Genomic DNA, 24,030 nt, shown 5'->3' with positions numbered 1-24,030 from the left:
TAAGTATCTGGGCATAACATTGCAAAGCGCTATGAGGTGGAACAAGCTTGTGAAAACTGTGGTAGGGAAGGTGAATGGTCAACTTCAGTTTATGGGGAGAATTTTTGGAAAGAGCGGTTCACCTGTAAATTAGACCACATATAGGATGCTGGTGTGACCTATTCGTGATTACCACTCAAGTGTTTAGGATCCGTACCAGGTCAGATTGAAGGAACACATTGAAGCAATTCAGAGATGGGCTGCTAGATTTGTTAGTGTTAGGTTTGAACAACATGTAGGTGTTATGGAGGTGCTTCAGGAACTCAAATGTGAATCCCTGGACGGAAAGTGATGTTCTTTTTGAGAAACACTATTGAGAGAATTTAGAGAACCAGCATTTGAAGCTAACTGCTGAATTATTCTACTGTCACCAACATACACTCCTGGAAATTGAAATAAGAACACCGTGAATTCATTGTCCCAGGAAGGGGAAACTTTATTGACACATTACTGGGGTCAGATACATCACATGATCACACTGACAGAACCACAGGCACATAGACACAGGCAACAGAGCATGCACAATGTCGGCACTAGTACAGTGTATATCCACCTTTCGCAGCAATGCAGGCTGCTATTCTCCCATGGAGACGATCGTAGAGATGCTGGATGTAGTCCTGTGGAACGGCTTGCCATGCCATTTCCAACTGGCGCCTCAGTTGGACCAGCGTTCGTGCTGGACGTGCAGACCGCGTGAGACGACGCTTCACCCAGTCCCAAACATGCTCAATGGGGGACAGATCCGGAGATCTTGCGGGCCAGGGTAGTTGACTTACACCTTCTAGAGCACGTTGGGTGGCACGGGATACATGCGGACGTGCATTGTCCTGTTGGAACAGCAAGTTCCCTTGCCGGTCTAGGAATGGTAGAACGATGGGTTCGATGACGGTTTGGATGTACCGTGCACTATTCAGTGTCCCCTCGACGATCACCAGTGGTGTACGGCCAGTGTAGGAGATCGCTCCCCACACCATGATGCCGGGTGTTGGCCCTGTGTGCCTCGGTCGTATGCAGTCCTGATTGTGGCGCTCACCTGCACGGCGCCAAACACGCATACGACCATCATTGCCACCAAGGCAGAAGCGACTCTCATCGCTGAAGACGACACGTCTCCATTCGTCCCTCCATTCACGCCTGTCGCGACACCACTGGAGGCGGGCTGCACGATGTTGTTGGGGCGTGAGCGGAAGACGACCTAACGGTGTGCGGGACCGTAGCCCAGCTTCATGGAGACGGTTGCGAATGTTCCTCGCCGATACCCCAGGAGCAACAGTGTCCCTAATTTGCTGGGAAGTGGCGGTGCGGTCCCCTACGGCACTGTGTAGGATCCTACGATCTTGGCGTGCATCCGTGCGTCGCTGCGGTCCGGTCCCAGGTCGACGGGCACGTGCACCTTCCGCCGACCACTGGCGACAACATCGATGTACTGTGGAGACCTCACGCCCCACGTGTTGAGCAATTCGGCGGTACGTCCACCCGGCCTCCCGCATGCCCACTATACGCCCTCGCTCAAAGTCCATCAACTGCACATACGGTTCACGTCCACGCTGTCGCGGCATGCTACCAGTGTTAAAGACTGCGATGGAGCTCCGTATGCCACGGCAAACTGGCTGACACTGACGGCGGCGGTGCACAAATGCTGCGCAGCTAGCGCCATTCGACGGCCAACACCGCGGTTCCTGGTGTGTCCGCTGTGCCATGCGTGTGATCATTGCTTGTACAGCCCTCTCGCAGTGTCCGGAGCAAGTATGGTGGGTCTGACACACCGGTGTCAATGTGTTCTTTTTTCCATTTCCAGGAGTGTACATTGTGTGTAAGATCCATGAAGATATGATACAAGAAATTAGGGCTTATATGGAGGCATATAGACAGTTTTTTTACCCGCCTCGCTATATTTCCGAGTTGAACAGGAAATCAAATGACCAGTTGTGGTGCAGGGTACTCTGCGCCATGCACTGGATGGTGGCTTGCAGAGTATCTATGTGCATTTAGGGTATGTATTCATGTCCTCTAGGAAGATTTTTCATCAGAATAAAAAAACTCCATTGCAAACACAACATAGAAATGTGTAGCCTACATGGAAACAATTTTTACTTCTAGTATTATGGTTGTGAATTGTGCAGTTCATTCCAAAATTCATTCTTCTTATTAAGCATGAATACCAGTAGGGAATATGTGTATCTCCATACATTATAAAAATGTATATATGTACATATGTATGTTCAATGTATCCTCCTAAAATACTGAATCAGTTTCAATCAAACTCAATACACAAATCTCTTGTTATCCGGAAGGAAGTGCTGTGGTGGCAAGAATCACCTATCCCTCAGAATGGTGGAGGCTGAAAATAAGATAACACACTGTGTGCAAATATACAGGCTATATTCATCCATATTTGATAATGAGAGCACTTAGTGACTTGCAGCAAACTTCACACGTAATTTCAAACCTTTATAAAGCTTTTTCTTGCTCCACAAAATGATGAAAGGAAAAAAATTATTACTTATTACATTTTCATGCACTAAAACTGCCACATCTGGCATGATCTTCTAATTTATTATTTCTTTACCACTAACTCTATTCACAACAGTATCCACATATATTACTGAACCTACCCGCAAAATTATATCATTGTACAACACGCAGTCGAGGAGGTATGACATCATCAGTACTGAGTAGCTTCAAAAACTAGGTTTTCTTAAAACAGAGCACAAATTACACAGAGTATACTCATCCAGTGTATGGTAATGAGAGCACTTAGCGACTTCCAACAAACTTTAAACATAATTTTGAACCTTTTCTAATTTTCTTTCTTGCTTACATGCTTAATGTCAGATATTTAATGCATTAACTTATTTGTAAAGTAATCAGAATTTTGAAATTGTTTTATACAGGGGAGTGTTTACTGGGTACTTACTGCCTGGTAAGGAGGACTACAGGGGTGGGAATGAAAAGTGGACAACATTGTAGCATAACTCAGGAACATCTGAAGCAATTTCAAATATATTTATTAGGTGCATGACTTATTATTTTTATAAAAATATTATGGGAGTAAGATTCCCTACTACGACTAGGGTGGGGGATATGGATGAAAAGGAGTGACATAATAAGTGGTGTGAGTTCACGAATCTCTTGTCGATCCCTGTTCATGAGTCTGGGTATTTTGACATTGGCTTCTTAATATATATTCCTTACTGTCATTTCTTGCTAATAATATTAGCTTATTCCCAACAATAAGCAGCTTTCACTCAGTTAATACTTGGCATAAATCAAACCTGCACTTGGATTGGAGTTTCTTAACTCTTGTGCAAAAAGCTCTGTAGCATACTGCTGCATCCATTTTCAGTAAGCTACCACTTGAATTCAAAAATCTTAGCGGTAATCCATGCACTTTCAAATCAAAACTGAAGAGTTTCCTCATGGGTACTCCTTCTATTCTGTTGAGGAGTTCCTTGAAAAATTAAGCTGATTCTTATTGTATTGTTGATTGTGTTTACTTAAACTTATTGGCTTTTTTTTGGGTTCAAGAACATTTATATTTATCTGTTATTACTTTTATGGTGTAACTTCATGTACTGACACATTCCATGGCCTTGGATATTTGCTCCTCAGTTTGGTCCTACGGAACTTGACATGTAAATAAATAAATAAATAACAGGTGTAGAGATCTTCTATTGTGATGGATGTTGAGGGATAACCAAAGCAGGCAGAGTGCATCCTTCCAAGTTTCTATGTTGGCATAAATATTCACAACCTTGCTTTTTTGGTTATAGTATATACAGCATCATCACTTGTAAGTCTGATCATTTTATAACTGATTTGCTGTATCATAAGTTATTTCAGGTGAAGGTATTTTGTCAGTGCTCACAATTCATTGTTATGCATGTTGCTGTTGGTTGTTAGTTGCTTTGCTATATAGCAAGTAAATCAAGTAATCAAATCCAAGAAGGAAAAGGGATATCATAAAGAGTGTGCCACCTCCCTCCCTCCCCCCCCCCCCCCCACCACACACACACACACACACACACACACACACACACACACACACACACACACATGTATGCAGAAGGTTTAAAGACAGAAAAAATGAAACCAAAATTTTATGATAGGGAAATTTGCTTCAGAGCAAGTAAGTGACCACATTGCAATGATTTGAATGAAAAAAAAGTTGTCATGTCTAATTTCCGTCTATCATATTAAAGGAAATCACAGCAGTAAAGAATCTAAAATACAAAACAGTGAAACAATAAGAGGATATGGTTAAATAAATAACTCTTCTAGTGTGATGGATGTTGAGCGCTAACCAAAGCAGGCAGAGTGCATTTGATCTGAATTGAAGTTTGTGTTGTGGAGGGCATCGACTTGGGTAGTTTGTGCAGCAATGTTGACCATAGTGCTGTGGTGGTGTAATGGTTAGCATTTCTGTTAATAAGCAAGAAAACCAGGGTTTTGAGTCCTAGCTATAGCAAAAATTTTAATTTGCTTCTTCTGCTTCCATCATTATCACACATAAAGATGAGACTTAAATGTCTCAGGGAAAACTTTAATTATAAGATCTATAAAATCTGAAATTCGGAAAGAAATGTTGAAAGATGTAGAAAGAGAAGTGTTTGCTTTCATACAAGTTACGACCTGCTGCATTCTGTCGTACTTGTGGTGGGAGTGTACAAACTGTTACCAAAAAATGCACAGCAGAGGGTACCACTCATTAGAGTTTCTTCCCAGTTAAGTCAGTTATGGAACACCAAAGTAATGACTGTTTACATACCTCTTTGTGTACCATAATTAGTCTGGGTCTTCATGGTCTGTACAGGTGTGATACCTTGAAAGTTGTAGAATATTTCTAGATTCCTTACTTACTATCTAAAATTTTTGTGACCAACTTTCTGGAGATGATGGACATCCATCTAAAAGTGTCTGACATTTCACATTTATCAGCATTTCCCTGATGCTGTCCCATATGTCAGATTAATCTGTGACTATGTAATATGTGCAACAGGGTACTATTTTGACTATATTTGTTAAGCTAAGACCCCACACCAGATTAAAATCCAGGTTCAAATCCTGGTCTGACATAATGTTTTAAGCTATCCCTCGTAGTCATTGTAGCAAATACTCAGCAGTAAAAGAAAAATTAAGTCTCAGGGTAGTGTTTTATTAATGTATCTCTTGCCTGTATGTCCTTTCCTGTCTGTTGAAATTTTGGCACAATGCTGCATTCAGATATGCATGTTTTTGTAGACCCACTAGAGAGCCATTTGGTATATAAACACATATATTATATTTTATTTATTATTTTTATGCCATATGGCATTCTAGAAGGTATATGAAGACCCACACATATTCAAATGCAACAATGTGTTGCAAAGCATGGGTGAAGAACTGAAACTTCCTGGCAGATTAAAACTGTGTGCACCGACCGAGACTCGAACTCGGGACCTTTGCCTTTCGCGGGCAAGTGCTCTACCATCTGAGCTACTGAAGCACGACTCACGCCCGGCCCTCACAGCTTCGTCAGTCATGCTTCGGTAGCTCAGATGGTAGAGCACTTGCCCGCGAAAGGCAAAGGTCCCGGGTTCAAGTCTCGGTCGGTGCACACAGTTTCAAGCTGCCAGGAAGTTCCATATCAGCGCACACTCTGCTGCAGAGTGAAAATCTTATTATGGGTGAAGAACTAATATTTTTATTTATATAGGTGTGAAGTGATGAACCCATGTGCCACTCAGAGTAAAAAATTGTATGCAATATCAGAGAATTTAATTTTTCTTAATTGCATTTACGCAGCATTCAGTAAATGTGGTGTCCATCTTGTGTGAAACATACATTTGGTTAATTCTTCATATAAAAATTTATAGTATTCTTTCTTCTGATGTTCTTAAAGGATCTGCAATTTCATACATGTGAATCACTAATTGTCAAGTACAGTATCGTGTACTTTCTTCATGTTTTCACCCATGATAGCAGTTTTGGGATGTCCCTCAGATTAAATATTTGCAAGGGAACATATATTTGACAATGTAAACTTCACATTTTCTTGTAAATTTTAACACTCAGCAATAAGGCAATTTAAAATGAATTTGTGGTTATATTCATTGAGATAATTCAGTTGTTATATTTTCTTTATTTCAGTACACTGGAGGAGGAAAGCATTAACGCTAATGTATGTTGCTTGATTACTGACAGTGAGGTAGTACAGAATCAATGACATAAGTATATCAGTATTGCTTTTTGTATTAAAACAAGCTAGATAGATTTACAAAGACTGCTGTTGGTGCTGTTTGTAAAGAAAAGAATGAAGATGGAGACATCATCTGCCAATAACCTTACGCAAGAAATTGAAGACAATTCAGAAGAGAATAGTCAGAAGTGGACAGTCATAGAGACTGCAGAGCTTGAGAGTGTTGATCAGTTCTGGTCTTCCATTGAAATTTTGAACAAAAACTTACATATTGTGCTGCCCCGTGTTTGTGGTTCAGTTCTTGCATTTTCTGGCAAGTTACTAAGTCCCTTAAATAAAAAAGCTATTAATTTCAAAAGTTTTGCATCATTTAATCTTGGAGAAAATGGAGATGCTGTTGATATTCTGGAACAGCTGAAGGTCTGTGGAATGGATATTGAAATGATAGAAGATACTGAAATTTATGTCGCAGAAGTTTGTTATGTTACAGTGCAGAAGTTAATTCTTAATCTTCAAGGTGTTTCTACAAATCTTTGGGTATTAGCTGTTATAGGTGAGTATAAACAACAAATAATATTGTCTCTATATTAAATGAGTCAAAAGTAACAAATTAATAGAAAAACTAATAGTTTGAAAAGTGCTGTCAATAATGCAACATAGTTTCTACCCTCTCCCTCCCCCCTACCCCCATTTCTCTCATGCACTGCTGACAATTATTTAAACAGTTTTGTTGAATTGTACATGTAGCAAGTCCACCTCTGTAGCTGAATGGCCTGTGTAAGCGACTGTCCTGCAAAACACCTGCATTCAATCCCTGGTAGTGCCACAGATTTTTCCTTTGTCTGAGGTCCAGAACAGAGTGCACTCAGCCTCATGAGGTCAGCTGAAAAGCGACTTGAATGAGTAGTAGCAACTCTAAGTTCTGAAAAGCTGACCATAGCTGGGAGACTGGGAGAGGAGTCTGCTGATTGCATCCTCCCCCCATTTTACGTCATTTGGCAAATGATTACAAGATATCTGGCCATCATCACGTGGTCCTATGGGTCTGATCGTGGAGTTACTTTTTTATACGCATTGTAAATAAAATAAAATATATTAGAAAACAATGATCATGCATTTCAGTGAAACCTCCACGCACTACTAACAGCACTTCTTGAATGATTAATTTTCACTTTTTCCGTTTACTTTAGGGATCCGAGTAGATTATTGTAACAGATTTGTTGTTTCAAAAAGCCAGTGTATGCAAGGCACTTACGTGTTCATTTAAAATAATGTCATTTGTATTATCATATGACAAATTCCTCACTTTTATTAAATAGCTTTTTCTACAATCACTAGTCTATATTTTGAAGCACACCTTGATTGTCATCAGCTTACTAATGAAGAAACTTCATTTTAATACTAAAAAAAAAAAAAAGTGCATGTAAGTGGAATGATATTTTCTGCCAGATGGTATCACAGTGAACTGTCTCTTAGTAGGTAACAACAACAATGATCTCCTTGCTAATGTACATTGGTTGTTAATTAAATGGTATTTTAAACACAGTTGTCAGAATTTGTTCTACATTATTACATTTATCTCTCATAGTTGCAGTTCCAAAGGAAATTGAATGGAATATAATACATATGTATGTAGGGTAGATGCTACCTACCAAAATGGAGAAGGCGCTGCACTGCACGCCTATCTGCTGCTCTGTAGTTCATGTATTTGGGGAGCAGCAGTCTTGTGTTTTACATGTACTAAATGCCTGACCTAAGGATCTTGGGGCATATTGTCTGCATTTTCAGAATATATTTGCAATTTAATTTCTTCAGTGTTTAGATGGGGAATAGGCCAAACAAATACTGCTTGACACATTTCATGTGATGCTCATTCTCAACAGAAAATGTTGATTCGTTTCTCACTAAAAAAAAAAAGTTTTTTTCAGTCAAATTTTATGTACCCATTTGATAGAAAGATCCCAAATTAGTTTAATATGATAATTGGCTTAAGAATATGTCCTAAGAGGTGCAGAAAAAATGTAAAGAATGACCAACAGCAACTGAGTAGTGTTGCTACATGGTGAATAACTGCAGTGCTTCCTGTTTTTGGTGGGTTATCATCTATGTTCACATACTTATTGTATTCCATTCTCAGTTTCCAGACAGGTACTACGCAAACTCATTTGCTTTATCAGCATATATTTTCCTTTATTTCATTTATCTGTCTACTTTTTATTTTGTTTATAATTGTTTTTGTAATAGTCTTCAAATTTATAGATATATTGCAATATCTAGTATTATAGTTGTGCTGGATCCTATGTAGAGTATTCAAATAAACAGCTGATTGGCTAAAGGTACATAGTTGTGTAAACAGTCAATAAAGAAATGACGTGTTATTTCAAAGTATAGCCATCCTATTATGCATAAATGAGAACCTAACATGGAAGACACCTATGTGTTTGGTCTTCATTTACTCCTGCTGATGGTAGGCTTTTGATTATATAATACACATGGAGAAATACAATATTTGACAAAATTTGGAAATTTCGAGTGAAATATGACACAACTCCTGTCAGCCAATTGTTTTGTTAAGATGGCATTCATACATTTATCATTAAAATTAATGACTTTATTTCTCGGATGTTCTATAAATAGTTTCTTCTTTCCAGATCATAAAGATAATGAAGCCATGTATGTGCTTCTTGAAAGCCCAACTCAAGAGACCACTACTGCAAAATTAAAAGTGCAGTCTGTTTTCCCATTCAAAATTTGCTATAAAGATTGCTGTATAAGACTGATGAAAGTGGAAAATGATAAAGAATGTGATAGCTATTGGCTTAAGAACACACTGCTCACAAAACTGTTAAAGTGGGCCCATTCATTGCCACCTTCAAAGACACAAGTTAAATCTCTTTCATTGATTGGAATTGAAGAGTATGTTAAGCTTTATCACACTCTCAAGGAGAAATATGGATCTCATATGGTTAAGGTAATATTCCCCTCTCTTAATCCATGCATTAACAATTTGAAATGTTGGATTTTCAAAGAGATCGGGAATTTCATTTTGCTTAAAATACTTCTGTGCCTGCTATTTGACAGTCTTTCTCATTAAAGAATTTCCTTAATGAAGATGGTTTTTGAGAAACCAATAAAAACAAAATTTAATACAATAAATTTAATATTGCATTATTTTTAGATTGTTAACCAGATAGTTGTAATATTGCTGCCTTTTTTTTAGTGCAACAGCATGACTTCTACTTAATGTAAAATGATAATGTAAATCATAAACGCTCTTCCTAAGAAATTGTGTTCAACAAGAAAATACTTTAGTTGAGAATAGTATGGAAGTGAATTTTAACTTTTATTTTTTAATACTTACTGGAGGACACCTTTAAATGAGTCAAAATTTAATCTGTATCCCTTTATTTTTTAAATCTTCTGAAACATAATTGAATTTTACAACATAAATGTAATGTAAAAATAATGAAACACCAGACTATAAGGTGTCTGTAAACTGTAATTTGCACACAGATAACAACACTTGTTGCTAAGTACTGTTACACATGCAGGATTCCTTGCCTGGTACACTTTTATAGCTAGTGCAGAAATTAAATGAAATAAGAATGTAGGTGATGATACTTTACTCACCCCAGAGATATCAACTGATAAAAATAAATTTTGCAAAATACATGTTACAGTTTGTCAAAATATACTATTTGGAGAATCATTCTTTTGTAATGCTGATATGCTGAGTATCCTAAAAATAATCACCACATTGGAGTTGAGAGGAAAAACTTAAATTTTTATAATTTAATTTTAGTTATAAGAGCATATTTTTTCACGATTGAAGTTTGTTTCAGAAATTGTTTGGGTCTGTGACTCTATCATAGCATTTCAGTTACTGTTGCAGGGAGCTTTTATTAGGGCAGCTTCTTGTGGTTACTCTTTTAAATAGATTATTTTGGCATATTATGTTTTGATTGTGTGATAATATCAAGGAGGAGGGTTACCTATGGCTATTTGATATATATTTTTTTTATTTTTTTTTATTTGTCAACATCTGTGGATTCAGTGGAAGCTGTCATCATGACACAAGAGCCTGTAACCACCCACACTGTTCATTTTGCACAGCTGCTTTGCTATCTTTATGGCCCCTCTGATTTTTAATGGCAAGTGACAGACTAGCGAAAACAACGGCTTGTTTAATGGTATGGACCTGTTGATGCATACATAAACAATGAGGCCACACCAGATCAGCAATACTTACAGACTCAAAAGTGGACCATAGTATGAACCACTTTCAGGGCAAATTCCTATAACAAGACACTATTAAAACACCCATGGCAATAAGGTACAAGATTAAGAGTACCCTGGGAGAACCACCATGGCAAATCGCCCTCATACCTTGTGTTGAAGATGTTAGTGATATGATGGCTAAGATTCTGTGTCGAGGGGGATCAAACCTGTCTACTCGAGCAACTTCCTAGGTTACACTAAGTATGCCGTACATCAGGAATATATGACTTGTTCTTTATGGGTGAAAAGGTTGTCCGATCAACATAAATGTTGTGGAGCACAAGTGATACATATTGTTGAATGTCTGCTTCTTCCTCAACAACATAGTTTTTATTGAACACCGATTAAATACAAATCAGTCAAAGAAAATAATAGATCTTATTGTGAACTAAACAGAGACAGAGACTTCTAGAGGTGGATATGCCTGGCAATTAATCTGGAGTTTTACTGAATAACTTAACTGTTAATGATGTGTAACACTAACTTTGTCAGGCATTCCAATACAAACCACTCCCTTTTTGCATACACATGCCATCAATGTACTCAAAGTAGCCGCAACATGCAGCCAGACAGAGAACAGAGACTACACTACATTAGGAAAATAGACATGTCCACTTACAAGCCAAACTTCAACAGCCAGAAAACAGAATCGAGGAATAACAGAACAATATCTAGAAAATAGCCAAGTATTGCAAGTTCATCATAAATAAGCTCATCAGAGAGTAAGCAGTACACATCAGCAATCTCATACAAGTAGGATCAATCTGCAGGTGTTCACCCCTATGGCTTGGTGCTGGCAGGTGTATCCCTCTGTGCTGGACCTCATTGGATGTGTGTGTAATTATGTTGATAGATCCATTGATACCTCTGGCATGATTACAAGGCCTATGGCATGGTCAATATACTACATTGGTGATGATGAACATCAAGAAAAGTGTGGCAGATCCATGCAGTCAAATCAAGCCCTTGTTTTAGCTAGGCAACCATTTACATCTAAGCAAAGCAAAACAAAAGAAAAACAAAGTCAGAGGGACCATCAAGATAGCAAAGCAATGTTAAATGTGAACTGCGAAAAGGGGTACATTGGTTGCTAGTTATTGCAGCATAGCGGGCCCGTCATTCTTGTAGAGCTGCCCCACCACCCTGTGGGCACCAGGTGCCACCAGCTAATTTGTAAGCACACTGTGTCATGATGGCAGCTTTCCACCAGATTTACTAATGATAACCAAATAAAAATTAACATAAAATAGCCCCAGCAATAAGGATGTGATGTCCTTCTTCCTTCAGCATGTAACCAAGAGCCATGTAGCCAAGAGCCTGCATCTACATCCACATCTGTACTCTGCAAACTGCTGTGAGGTGCATAGCAGAGGGTACATCCCATTGTACCAGTTATTAGGGTTTCTTCCCATTTCATTCATGTATGGAGTGCAGGAAGAATGATTGTTTGAATGCCTCTATGCATGCAGTAATTATCTTATCTTCAGGATCCCTATGTGAGTAGGTGGTTGAAGTATATTCATAGAGTAATCATTTACAGCTGGATCTTGAAACTCTGTTAACAGACTTTCTCGGGATAGATGTAAACTATCTTCAAGAGTCTTCCAGTTCAGTTCCTTCAGTATCTCTGTGACACTCTCTCATGGACTAAACAAACCTGTGACCATTTGTGCTGCCCTCCTCTGTTTACGTTTAGTATGCCCTTTTAGTCCTTTCTGATATGAGTCCAATACACATGAACAATATTCTAGATTTTTAAGCAATCTGCTTTGTAGACTGATTACACTTCCCCAGAGTTCTACCAATAAACCAAAGTCCATCCCACCTGCTTTACCCATGACTGAATCTATGTGATTATTCCATTTAATATCCTTACAAAGTGCTATACCCAGGTATTCGTATGTGATGACTCTCAGACATATTCAGATAATATATATGAAGCAGTAACTGCACAAACAACAAGTAGGCATCTTGATGAAAGCTGCCTCCAACAGTAGTTGAAACACCAGTAGTCTCAACACATAATGTGGGAAATACCTAGAAAAAAATTAAATTAGATACATTTGATAAAAACTTCTTATTAAACTTGAAGAACTCTTTTTTTCTGCTCCTTTTCAAGTACCACAGTGTATGCCCATTTCCTAATTTAAAACTTGGTTTCTATTGTTTTCAGATTTGGCCAGAAAGAACAGATCCACAGAAATTTGTTTATGAAGATGTGGCTATAGCAACTTATTTATTGCTGTTGTGGCAAAAACAACGGGAGGAAGCTGGGAGACCACAATGGATGCAGAGTTTTGTAGATCTTGGCTGTGGAAATGGATTGCTTGTGTATATATTAAGTAGTGAAGGCCATGTGGGTAAAGGCCTAGACATTAGAAAAAGATCCATATGGGATATTTATCCTGAGTCCACACAGCTCCAGGTGAATTAAAATTTGTACAGGAAGAGAGTCTGTTTAAATGTTACTGTGGCTTTATGAACAAAATGTAAAATTTTGAAAAAAGTTCAGCCTGGTGAAAAGCTGCTAATTTAAATATACTTTCTTTTCTCTTAACCACATGAGCTGTCAGTTCATTCCAAAGGTAATCTCTTCCCTGCAAGTGTAATTCATGGGGGCAATCACTAGATTGCAGTGTAATACATTTCCTTAGCTAGGTGTTTACAGTAAATAAAACACTTACCTACTGTGTTTCATAAGCATCAGTGAGTTCACTGTCCAGCCACCAGATCCATTCTTGTTTCAACATTGGTGGTTGTTTTATTTAGCAATGGTCCATGGGAGTAAGCAGTGAGAATCCTTGTTTAATAGATACATATCATACTTAGCATTCTTGGCCGGCCGCGGTGGTCTAGCGGTTCTGGCGCTGCAGTCCGGAACCGCGGGACTGCTACGGTCGCAGGTTCGAATCCTGCCTCGGGCATGGATGTGTGTGATGTCCTTAGGTTAGTTAGGTTTAAGTAGTTTTAAGTTCTAGTGGACTTATGACCTAAGATGTTGAGTCCCTTAGTGCTCAGAGCCATTTGAACCATACTTAGCATTAATTTACTGAAGTTTGTAAGTCTCAAGGTTTAGTTTATATTGTACATCTACCGTATTTACTCGAGTCTAAGCCGCACTCGAATCTAAGCCGCACCTGAAAAATGAGACTCGAAATCAAGGAAAAAAAATTTCCCGAATCTAAGCCGCACCTGAAATTTGAGATTCGAAATTCAAGGGGAGAGAAAAGTTTTAGGCAGCATCTCCAAATCAAAACAAAGTTGGTCCACTGTAATATGAGACAATTTAGGTCGAATGAATGATGATACAGCTACAGTAGTTTGGTTCGAGTCGTAAGCTTAGCAGTTAAGCTTCACCAGGTAGCCATTGCTATGCGTCAGGCGCTCCGTCCGTATTTATACGGGTACCCTTCCTTTTTCACGTCCTTCGTCTGGTTTGAATTGATTGCTTATTTTTCTTTGATCTGATAAGCGCAGTTTTCTTTGTTATAGGTGTTTACGTCACTCTACGCTGAAAATGCATTACTGTACTGTGTCATGCATTGTTTGTCGTACTCTGATACTGCGTATTTACGCCCTGTCGCCGATCGCGGCATGGCTTGCTTTTGAGCGCGCTACCGCCGCTTACAAATAAAAAAAAAAGAGAGAGAGAGGAATCGTCTCATTAGCGAAACAATGGCAAGAGACTGCTACTTGTTGTTACTTACACTGCTGCTTTCTTTGATAATGATTAACAAGAACCAAATAATAGACTGCATATGATAGAAGATGTTCTGAATGAGAGTTTAGCGAAAATTTTTCTCCGTTTGAAAATCTTTGCAGGCGCCTCTTTAGTACATTACATTCTGCACAGAAATTAGAGTCATCTTAGATTTAAAAATCTAGGCAATTGCCTCGCTTCATTTCTGACTGTATCACTGTTTAGCATAAGAATAATACGAATATACACATGACATGATATGTATATTCTTCCCCGTTTGCTGTTGTCTCACTCTAGTTTTGTGGTTTATTACGCAGACAGGATTTAAATGGGATAGTAGCAAACACGAAACAATACATGGCAAAATGTTTATATTCGTATTATTCTTATGGTCACGAGAATACTGCATGTGATTCACAATTTATAAAAGTTCGTATTAGCAACCATCTCTTCTCACAGATAGGAAAAAATTCAGAACGTAGAGTTGGCCATATTGACAAACATCCTAAACATTCTTGCCAGTCGGGTTTTCGTAGTACATTGAAATGCTGCTACATTCGAAGATGAACAATACAGAATTAGTATTTACTTCGTTGGATAATGTGTAGCGCTACATATATTCGATGGCAGAACTAAGTTGTGGCGGCACCCACTGACATTTTTAAGAACTTCCGCTTGCTTTGCACTCGATTCTAAGCCGCAGGCGGTTTTTTGGATTACAAAAACCGGAAAAAAAGTGCGGCTTAGATTCGAGTAAATACGGTATCTGTTAAAATTTTGTTGTTCAGAGTTATATGAGTCCCAATAATTTCAACAATTTGTGTGTTATCACAGCTGAGGCATCTGAACACAGGTGTATGAAGTTAAGACGGATATCGCCACAACTGCTCTGACATTGGTGACCCCAACATTATCAGTCTACAGATACTAGAAGAAGTAGTACAATGTATCGTGACTGACCAACGAATTTTCGAAACACTGAAATGCAAGACTCCAAGGGCACTGAGTGCCTGTCAGTGTCATGACTTGCTATGCGATTGTCGTCATTCTGGCCTCACAGTCTGACGACACTCTGGTTTGTACATATTAAAGCTAGTGTTCATTATGCAGCATATGCTGCAGGTAGTCATCTTCCAGATAAAGTTAAAGGTGTTGTAATATCTCAGAGAGAAATTCCCTGGGATGCCATCACGGATCTGGCTGACAGGATTCAGGATTCATCAATGTCACTTTCAGTCAGTAAAGTAACATCAGCATACAACACTGACTCATCATCACCAGTGAGGTGGGTGGATTATGGTTACCTGTCAGATGAAGTGGACACTATGGCTAGTCAAAGGAGTGAACTGCTGGCTTGATACAATTACAGGAAGGATAGAGGTCATTACCACAGAAGATCATGCAGTCATTCCAGAACAAACTCACTGGTTCTAAGTGACACAGAGCTGTCACTTACAACATGTTGGTATCACTTGAAATTTGAGGGTCAGGTGTGCAACCGTACCTAACTGCACGTCTACCCAAACTTAGTGGCAGCCAGACATACATGCATCTGATTGCTCGACAGTCTCTCAGCATCTCTATATTAGTGACCGAAAAATAGGACAGAAATTCCTTTGGAAACAGGCTCAGATTTGTGCAGTTTCCACAGATTTTCTGTATAATTGCTGGCTGCCAACTATGTTCTGCCTTTCTGCCAATAACCATTCATCAGTAGTCACATACAGAACAGAACATGTTGAGGTGGACTTGGGGCTGTGTCACACCGCCATCTGGAATTTAGTGTCACAGATATCCCATAGCCTCTAATTGGAGCTGATTTCCTGGCGTACTACCATCTGTTACCTGATGTAGCAACTATACAGCTCATCAAGAGTGTCACCAGAACTTCTATGGCTGCTTTCTGATGTAGTACCATGATTCGAAGTGCAGGTGACTGAAAGCAGATATGCTGAGTTGCTTGACCAGTTTCCAACCATAACTCAGTGACCTGGCATGTTGAGGGAGGTACATCATAACACTATGTGTTTTATCCAAATTACCAGTGGCCTACCAGTTCCATGCCATCTTAAATGTTTAGCTCCCCATCACAAAGGTGGAGCTTAACTCAATGCTCAGGGAAGATGTTATTCACCCTTCTCTAATCCTTTGTCTTCATTCCTCCATCTGGTAACCAAAATGGGTGGCACATGGTGCCCATGTTGTGACTTCCATGCATTGAATGCAAGGACAATTCCAGGCAAATATTTAGTGCCTCTATTAAGGGAATACAATTTTGCTCTCACTGGTGCAGCTGTGTTTAGTATACTAGACAGTGCAAGGACCTTTACGCAAATTCCTGTGGCAGGCAGAGACATTCCAGGGACTACTATAATCACACCATTCGGCTTATTTGAAAGTCTTTACATGAAATTTGGTTTGCCAAATGCTGCTCAATCATGACAGAGGGTCATTGATTCTGTGCTGCAGGGGCTGTCATTCTGCTTTGCAAACTTGGATGATATCCTCATATTTTCAGTCACAGCAGAATGACATCAGCAACACCTAGTAAGATTTTCAAATGCCTAGAATAGTATGGTGTGGGTTTGAACACTGCTAAGTGTGTTTTCAGTAAACCTTAGATCACCTCTTCTGATTATTTAATTTTGCATGCAGGGTCATTACTGCTTCCAGAGAAAGTGGAAGCTGTCATGAAGAGCCCACAACCTGAAACCATCAAAGAGCTACATTGTTTGTCATGGATGCTAAATTTTTATTGGTGACACCTACCACCACCACCCCCCTCCCCCCTCAACCAACTTGAAAGAACACTAAACACAAATTTACTGGACCCAAGACTAAGGGAAATTCACCCATCCACTGGACAATTGAGATGAACTCTGCTTTTAATGCAGCAAAGCAAAGTTAGAAAATGGTGCACTTCTGCAACATTCCACAGTGGATGCACCTCTTGCGTTAGCATTTGATACCAATTAGACGACTAGTGTGCAGTGTTGCAGCAGCAAGTCAATGGTGCTTGGCAACCACTTGCCTTTTCTTCACAAGTTCTCCATGTTTCAACAGGAATGGGGTGCATATGATTGTGGGCTTCTGTCTTTATACAAAGTAACCTGGTACTTTCTACCACAATTGGAAGTAAGAGAATTTACAATAATTACTGGTCAGAAACTGCTTATCTATGTCTTCGAATGGAACAACAACTGTTCACCATGGTACTACAACCACCTGGCATTTATTTCTCTACTACCGAGCGAGGTGGCGCAGTGGTTAGACACTGGACTCACATTCGGGAGGACGACGGTTCGATCCCACGTCCGGCCATCCTGATTTAGGTTTTCCGTGATTTCCCTAAATCACTCTAGGCAAATGCCGGGATGGTTCCTCTGAAAGGGCACGGCCGACTTCCTTCCCCGTCCTTCCCTAATCCGATGAGACCGATGACCTCGCTGTGTGGTCTCTTCACCCAACCAACCAACAAAATATTTCTCTACTCAGCACTGATATTTGCCTCATTTCTGATGTAAACAACATGGCCACCTACTGCCTGTCGCAGATTAATAGTGTGACAAATTTTATTGATTTTGTACAGCTCACAAAGGCACAGGAATCTGATGATGGACTCCAGAAGCTACTGCATATTGTCCAGTCTTCAATTACAACTTATCACTGTTCCTGGTTTTGACGTCAAACTGCATCGTGACATTTCCAGTGGAAGGTCTCACTCGTTTCTGCCATCTGCTTTCCGCAAAACATCCTTTCAACAGCCTCAACAACCTATGCTACCATGGTGTTACAGTGTTGACTCATCTGGTGTCGAAATGTTTTACTGCCTGGTTTGCAGCAGAACTGTCACGAGTACACTAGTGCATGCCTTCAGTGGCAGTGCAGTAAAATAGTCCATCATGTGCATGCACCCATTGGTGAATTTCCAAGTGTGACACTGCACTTTCAAGCATGAGCACATTGATATTGTAGGTCCACTTCATCTATTAACTGCCATTGATCATGTTATCCATTGGCTGCAGGCTATATCAGTTGAAAACATATTGGCAGAGATGCTAGCCTTTATTTTAATTTCAAACTCGGTTTTTCTTTTCAGTAGTCTGCTGCACATTACTATGTGCTGTGCCGACAATTCAAGTCAGAGTTATTGAACCAGTTCAGCAAATCCCATGGTGCTCTCTATCACTGGACAACCAGTAACTACCAGGCAAGCAATAAGGCTCCGTGAATGTTTCATGCCACCAGCTGGACAACTAAATTACCTGTGATCTTACTTGGCCGTACCCTACTTTCAAACCAGATACTCGTATATGGTGAAACACTTTGACTGCCCAGAATATTCATCAATCCAAGATCCGCACAGCTACCAGGTCATGACCCATTAGATTTCATTTGTTGCCTGAGGAACCATATTGCACACATTGAGCCTAAAGACTGGAACAACTACCTTCATGCTTCATGATCTGCAGACATGCGCATGTTATTTGCTTACAGACATTTTCAAACAATCTCTGCAAACTTCTTATACAGGCCTCAGGTAATCAAAACAGGAGAACAAACTCTGAATACTGTACTAAATGGTAAAACTGCTACTGTCTCAACTGACAGGGTAAGACTGGCATACTTATGTTGGGAACTGCTGCCTAAACTTGTGCCTCAAAACCAGCCTCAGCCTCAAATGCAGTACTACAGTTTCAGTACTACCATCCAAAACATTTCATGAGAACTTCCCTTACCTTGTTTAAGACTTTCAGTATGTCAGAGATTTGCATATAGTGATATGGCTCTGAAAAAAATTGAGGTAAGGGTGTTTAACATTTTTCTTAATTGTTCAGGGTATAAGTTGCCGTCTCTTCATCTAAGAATAGATGATGAATGCAGCTAGCCGCTAACTCTGTGTAATGTCTTGTCTGTATAGATGTGTATCTGTTGCCTTTAAGATCCCTTCACCTTCACACACAAATCTATACAGTAAAGTAAGGGCCTCCCATTTCTTGGCTGATCCGTGATAAGACAGGCAAAAAGTTAGACTAATGGAGGATTATTAGTATTATCTCTATTTTCATTCGCTCTCTCTCTTTCTCTCCTTTATCTATGTACAGTTTTTAATATAATATTTCATTACGTGAAATCAGCCAAATAGAATCTTTGGTGGAGTCCTTCGTCTTGGTAATCAGCGGCTGGCTTGCTGTAAGAGATCTTTACATTTCTTATTACTGTTAAACACTGCATTCAGTCGGGAGAATCAATCGTGTGGACAATTTGTTCCTTTTACGAAAGATTGCGAATTCCAGATGTGTATGAAGCCTTTTTGGACGATTTAACACAGACTCAGTGATTCCAGGCTCTCTTCGACACAGCTGAAACTTCCCCACTAATTACAGGGCCAACATGATCATCAAATGATTCAGAAAAAACTCATTCGTTCATTCACTCCAGAACAAAAAAGTCACAAACCTTATTTATGAAGGAAATTGTGTATTAAATCCATCTCCATTCCATGTCCAGAGTTCCGGTGATTCGACGTCTTAATTATTTTCCGTGTACAGTCTCTTTCTCTTCAAACAAACCGCTAGCGGCACAAATGTTAATTGGCTCGCTTTAGTGAGAAGAAAAGCAGAATATGTATCTCTCAGAAACACGTCAATCCCTCAACAGATACTCCAGAAGCTGTCCTAGTTACCACTCTAACAACCATGGAGAATGCATATATGTATCTCTGTTATTTCAAAGAATAAACGCACTAGAAAATACTTTGGCGTCGTCGAGCTGTCACCGCATATGTTACGAGAAAATCAGATCAGATACTTTTCCAAAGTGAATGAATGTGGATGGTTTGATTGACAATGATTAATTGGTGCGTGGTAGAGGGTATTTTCTGTGGAGACATTACAGGTGAACGAATGAATGGTCAAAAAATTACAAAAATTAACAAGTAAATCACAGGCAGGTATTGTATAAAAACAACATACCAGTAAAAGTAAAATAAATCCTATCATAATATTAAGGAGAGGCTAGTTGCAACTCAGCATATAGTGGAGATGCTGAGGCATAGAAAAGCATAACAAAAATACTGTCAGAAAGTTAGCTATCGGCCAACGAGGCCTTTGTAAAAAATAGACAACATAAAAACTCAGAGGAGCATTCCCCTCATGACTCTACCATCCAGGACTAGAGCAACTGAATTACATTATCTGCCAAGGATGTGACTACCTCTCATTGTGCCCTGAAATGAGAAATGTCCTATTCATTATCCTTCCCACCCCTCCCACAGTGGTGTTCCACCACCCACCAAACCTACAATATCCTCGTCCCTTCCTGCACAATCCGTGCTCCCAACCTCTTGCCTCATGGATCATGTCTTTGAAATAGATCTAGAGGCAAGACCTGTCCCACTCATCGTCCCACCACTATCTACTTCAGTCTGCTCACAAACATCAACTCTCCCATCAAAGGCAGGGTTACCTGCGAAATCAGCCATGTGATCTACGAGCTAAGCTGCAACCACTGTGTGCATTCTACATGGGCCTGACAACCAACAAACTCTCTTTCCATATGAATGGCCATTAACAAACTGTGACCAAGAAACAACTGAACCACTCTGTTGTTGAACATGCCTCCCAACATGACATTCTTCATTTCAGTGACTGCTTCACAGCCTATCCCACTGATGTCAGCTTTTCTGAATTTCATAGGTGGGAACTCTCCCTGCAATAAATCCTGCATTTCTGTAACCCTCCTGGCCTCAACCTTCATTAGTCATAGTCCTTACCCATCTAACGCCTTCCCTGTTCTCATTCCAGCACTACATAAGCCTCTATTCCACCAACACACACAGTATTTATACTTCTCTCCTTTTCCACTAACGGCTCCCCCCCCCCACTCCATCCAACTGCCCCACTGAACATAGCTGCTCTACTCTCTACCTCATCCCTGCATGCTTCCAGCAGCACTTTAGTGCCCTCACGCCTACCTTGCTATCCCTCCCCTCCCTGCCCAAGCCTCCTCCTTACTCCCACCCAATTGCCCCTCCCATAATGTGCTGTTGCTCACAGTCTGGCTCCAGCCGCCAGAGATGGTGGTCTCGTGTGTGGGGAAATGGGGGGGGGGGGGAGGGTGAGATCTATTTTTGACAAAGGCCTTGTTGGTCGAATGCTAACTTTCGAACAGTCTTTGTTGTACCTTTCTGCAGCTCAACATCTCCGCTATATAGAGAGAAGCAACTACCCTTTTCAGAAATCCATTCATCTCACATGCATTTCAAAGTGGTACCCATTATTCTCTCATTTTCTGCTCTCTCTCTCTCTCTCTCTCTCTCTCTCTCTCTATCTCTATCTCTATCTATCTCTCTATCTCCCCCTCACCCCCTCTCCCTCCCGCTCCACCAAAAAAACCCTTGAACTTCTTTGCTAGTCTTTGTTTACCTCCCATCATATATTTTAGTTTCTTTTCCTAGCTGTATTGACATTATACCACCTTTTACATGTGATGTCATTCTTTTAACTTTTAATACTGCTATTCACTACCCCTTCCATCACTAATTTCCTCTTTTTGTCCTGCATCATTCAACCCATTCATCACACTGCACCTTCTTTCTATTTCCTTGGGTTCATATCACCTTTGCACTATATGCATACTATTATCATTCTTTTCTTACATATCCTCATGTTTCACACTTTATCAACATTATTTCTGCTACTGAATCGTACGCACTACTTTTGTCCTTTGGTGAGTGTGCCATATGATTTTTATTTGCCATTCTGTAGTGAGTATTTTGTTAACATGCCTGCCCTTCAGTCTTACTACAATTGTTGCTTTGTCTGGTGAGCATTGTCATTTAATGTAATACTTTTCATTTTATACTTTCATAATTGACCCTATAGTATCAAATAACTTGCAGTTAGTTGGCAAGCCTAATAATGTGTGTGTATTTGCAGGTTGACACTATCACACCTTCAGATAACTTCTTGTTTCCTGACACTGACTGGATTATTGGCAATCATTCTGATGAACTAACACCCTGGATTCCTGTAATAGCTGCCAGAAGTTCTTACAAATGCTGCTTCTTTTTACTACCATGTTGTTTTTATGACTTCACTGGCAACAAATACCAGAGACAGAACACTGAACTTAGCCAGTATGCAGATTACTTGGAATATTTAAAATATATTTGTGAAGTTTGTGGTTTTAAAATTCAGATAGATCGGCTGAAAATACCATCCACGAAAAGGATTTGCCTTATTGGGGCCAAACGAACTCACATTGAAACAGAAAGTGACATGATTCACACAAATATTCTTCAGCTTCTAGAAAGTAAAAATGATAAAGGAAAAAATGTAGGTGAAAATGGTAGTTCTGAGTGGATGTCAGGATTTAAAGCACGTGAATCTGTTGAGAGAGTTCGTAACTGTACTCAGCTAGACAGCGGACTGAGAGTCCAAATTGTCAATATGGTAACACAGCATCTGCTTGCCAAACGCCGCTTACTTAAGGTCATGACAGATAATGGTGAAGAAAAGATGTGGAATGCTGGTGGTGTTATGAGCATTGGTGAAATAGCTGCAGCTATACCCACCAGTCTATTGCAACAATTGAAGAATGAATGTGGAGGACTGCAAACATTACTAAAAAACAGTCATAATATATTCTTTGTGCACAATGGAAATGTACAATTTAGAACACCAGAAAATGTGCACAACAAAACTGCAAAAAATAAACACAGAAAAAGAAAAAAGGAATCTTCTGTGTTAAAGCATAAAATTAAGCCATGTTGGTTTCATGAGAACCATCCTGATGGATGCTTCCTCCCAGATGAAATATGTACTTTTAAACACTAATTGTGTTTCCATAATAACACGGACTTTAAATTCATACTGAATAATGAAGTATGGTAAGTGAATTCAGGATCTGCATTTTTGGTAATAAATGGGAGGCAAAGCTCTATGAATCTAAATGAAGAGAAAAGATATGTGTAAAGACTGTAATAGAAGAGTTTTGAAGTAATTCTGTAGAGAATATGCATTAGGGTGACAAAGTTTAACTTCACTGAAAATTTAAATCCTGAGAAAACTGCTAAAGGGGACTCCATGTGATCATAAATAATTATTTTGCAGGGCAGATTACTAGAAGTCATTTCACTCCAAAACAAATGTGTTAATTCCAGAAGTCACTTGAAAATACATGTTCTATAATTATAGCATGTATTATGCAAATCTGAATGTAGCAAAAACATATCTGTTCACATACTATCTGTCATTTTGCTTCATAATATGAGGGTCAGTCAAAAAGTAATGCCTCCTATTTTTTTTTCTACGTTTAATTGTCAGGAAATTTAAATGCAATTACATAGGTTGAAAACCACAACATTGAGGATCATTTTGTCATTTTTCAATGTAATCTCCGCCCATCTCTACAGTTTTGGTCCATCTTTGAACAAGGGCATGTATCCCAGCACGGTAAAAATCACAGCTCTGCTTCCTAAGCCATTGACGCACGGATGTTTTGACGGCCTCCTCATCTTCAAAATGAATCCCACGATGAGCTTCTTTTAGTGGCCCGAACAGATGGAAGTCTGATGGTGCCAGGTCAGGGCTGTATGGGGGATGAGGCAAAACTTCCCATCCAATTTTGACAATCTCGTCAGAGGTGTGACGACTGGTGTGTGGTCTTGCATTGTCATGCAAAAGAAGAACATCTGCCATTGATTTTGTTGGGCTAACTCGCTGAAGACGTGCTTGAAGTTTGTTGAGGGTTGTGACGTATTGAACAGAATTTATTGTGCATCCCTGCTCCAAAAAATCAACCAGAATCACACCCTCTGTATCCCAGAAAA

The 24,030-nt window shown here is 39.6% G+C and overlaps 1 protein-coding gene across 1 annotated transcript in view; it reads left to right on the top strand.

The window, feature by feature from the left end:
- The window catches only part of LOC124603231 (probable tRNA (uracil-O(2)-)-methyltransferase), a 34,094-nt gene extending 10,630 nt beyond the window's left edge, over window positions 1-23,464 (top strand). The window contains exons 3-6 of the mRNA XM_047136381.1: window positions 6,169-6,770; window positions 8,869-9,188; window positions 12,669-12,920; window positions 22,136-23,464. Of these exons, the coding sequence (XP_046992337.1) occupies window positions 6,332-6,770; window positions 8,869-9,188; window positions 12,669-12,920; window positions 22,136-23,035 (1,911 nt within the window). The 5' untranslated portion in view covers window positions 6,169-6,331 and the 3' untranslated portion in view covers window positions 23,036-23,464. The remainder of the gene's footprint in view (window positions 1-6,168; window positions 6,771-8,868; window positions 9,189-12,668; window positions 12,921-22,135) is intronic.
- The last annotated feature ends 566 nt before the right edge of the window (window positions 23,465-24,030 follow it).

The sequence above is a fragment of the Schistocerca americana genome, chromosome 1 (assembly GCF_021461395.2).
Source record: "Schistocerca americana isolate TAMUIC-IGC-003095 chromosome 1, iqSchAmer2.1, whole genome shotgun sequence".
Classification (NCBI taxonomy): Eukaryota; Metazoa; Arthropoda; class Insecta; order Orthoptera; family Acrididae; genus Schistocerca; species Schistocerca americana.
Note: the sequence above shows the minus strand (reverse complement) of the source record. Positions and strands in the feature narration are given on the sequence as shown.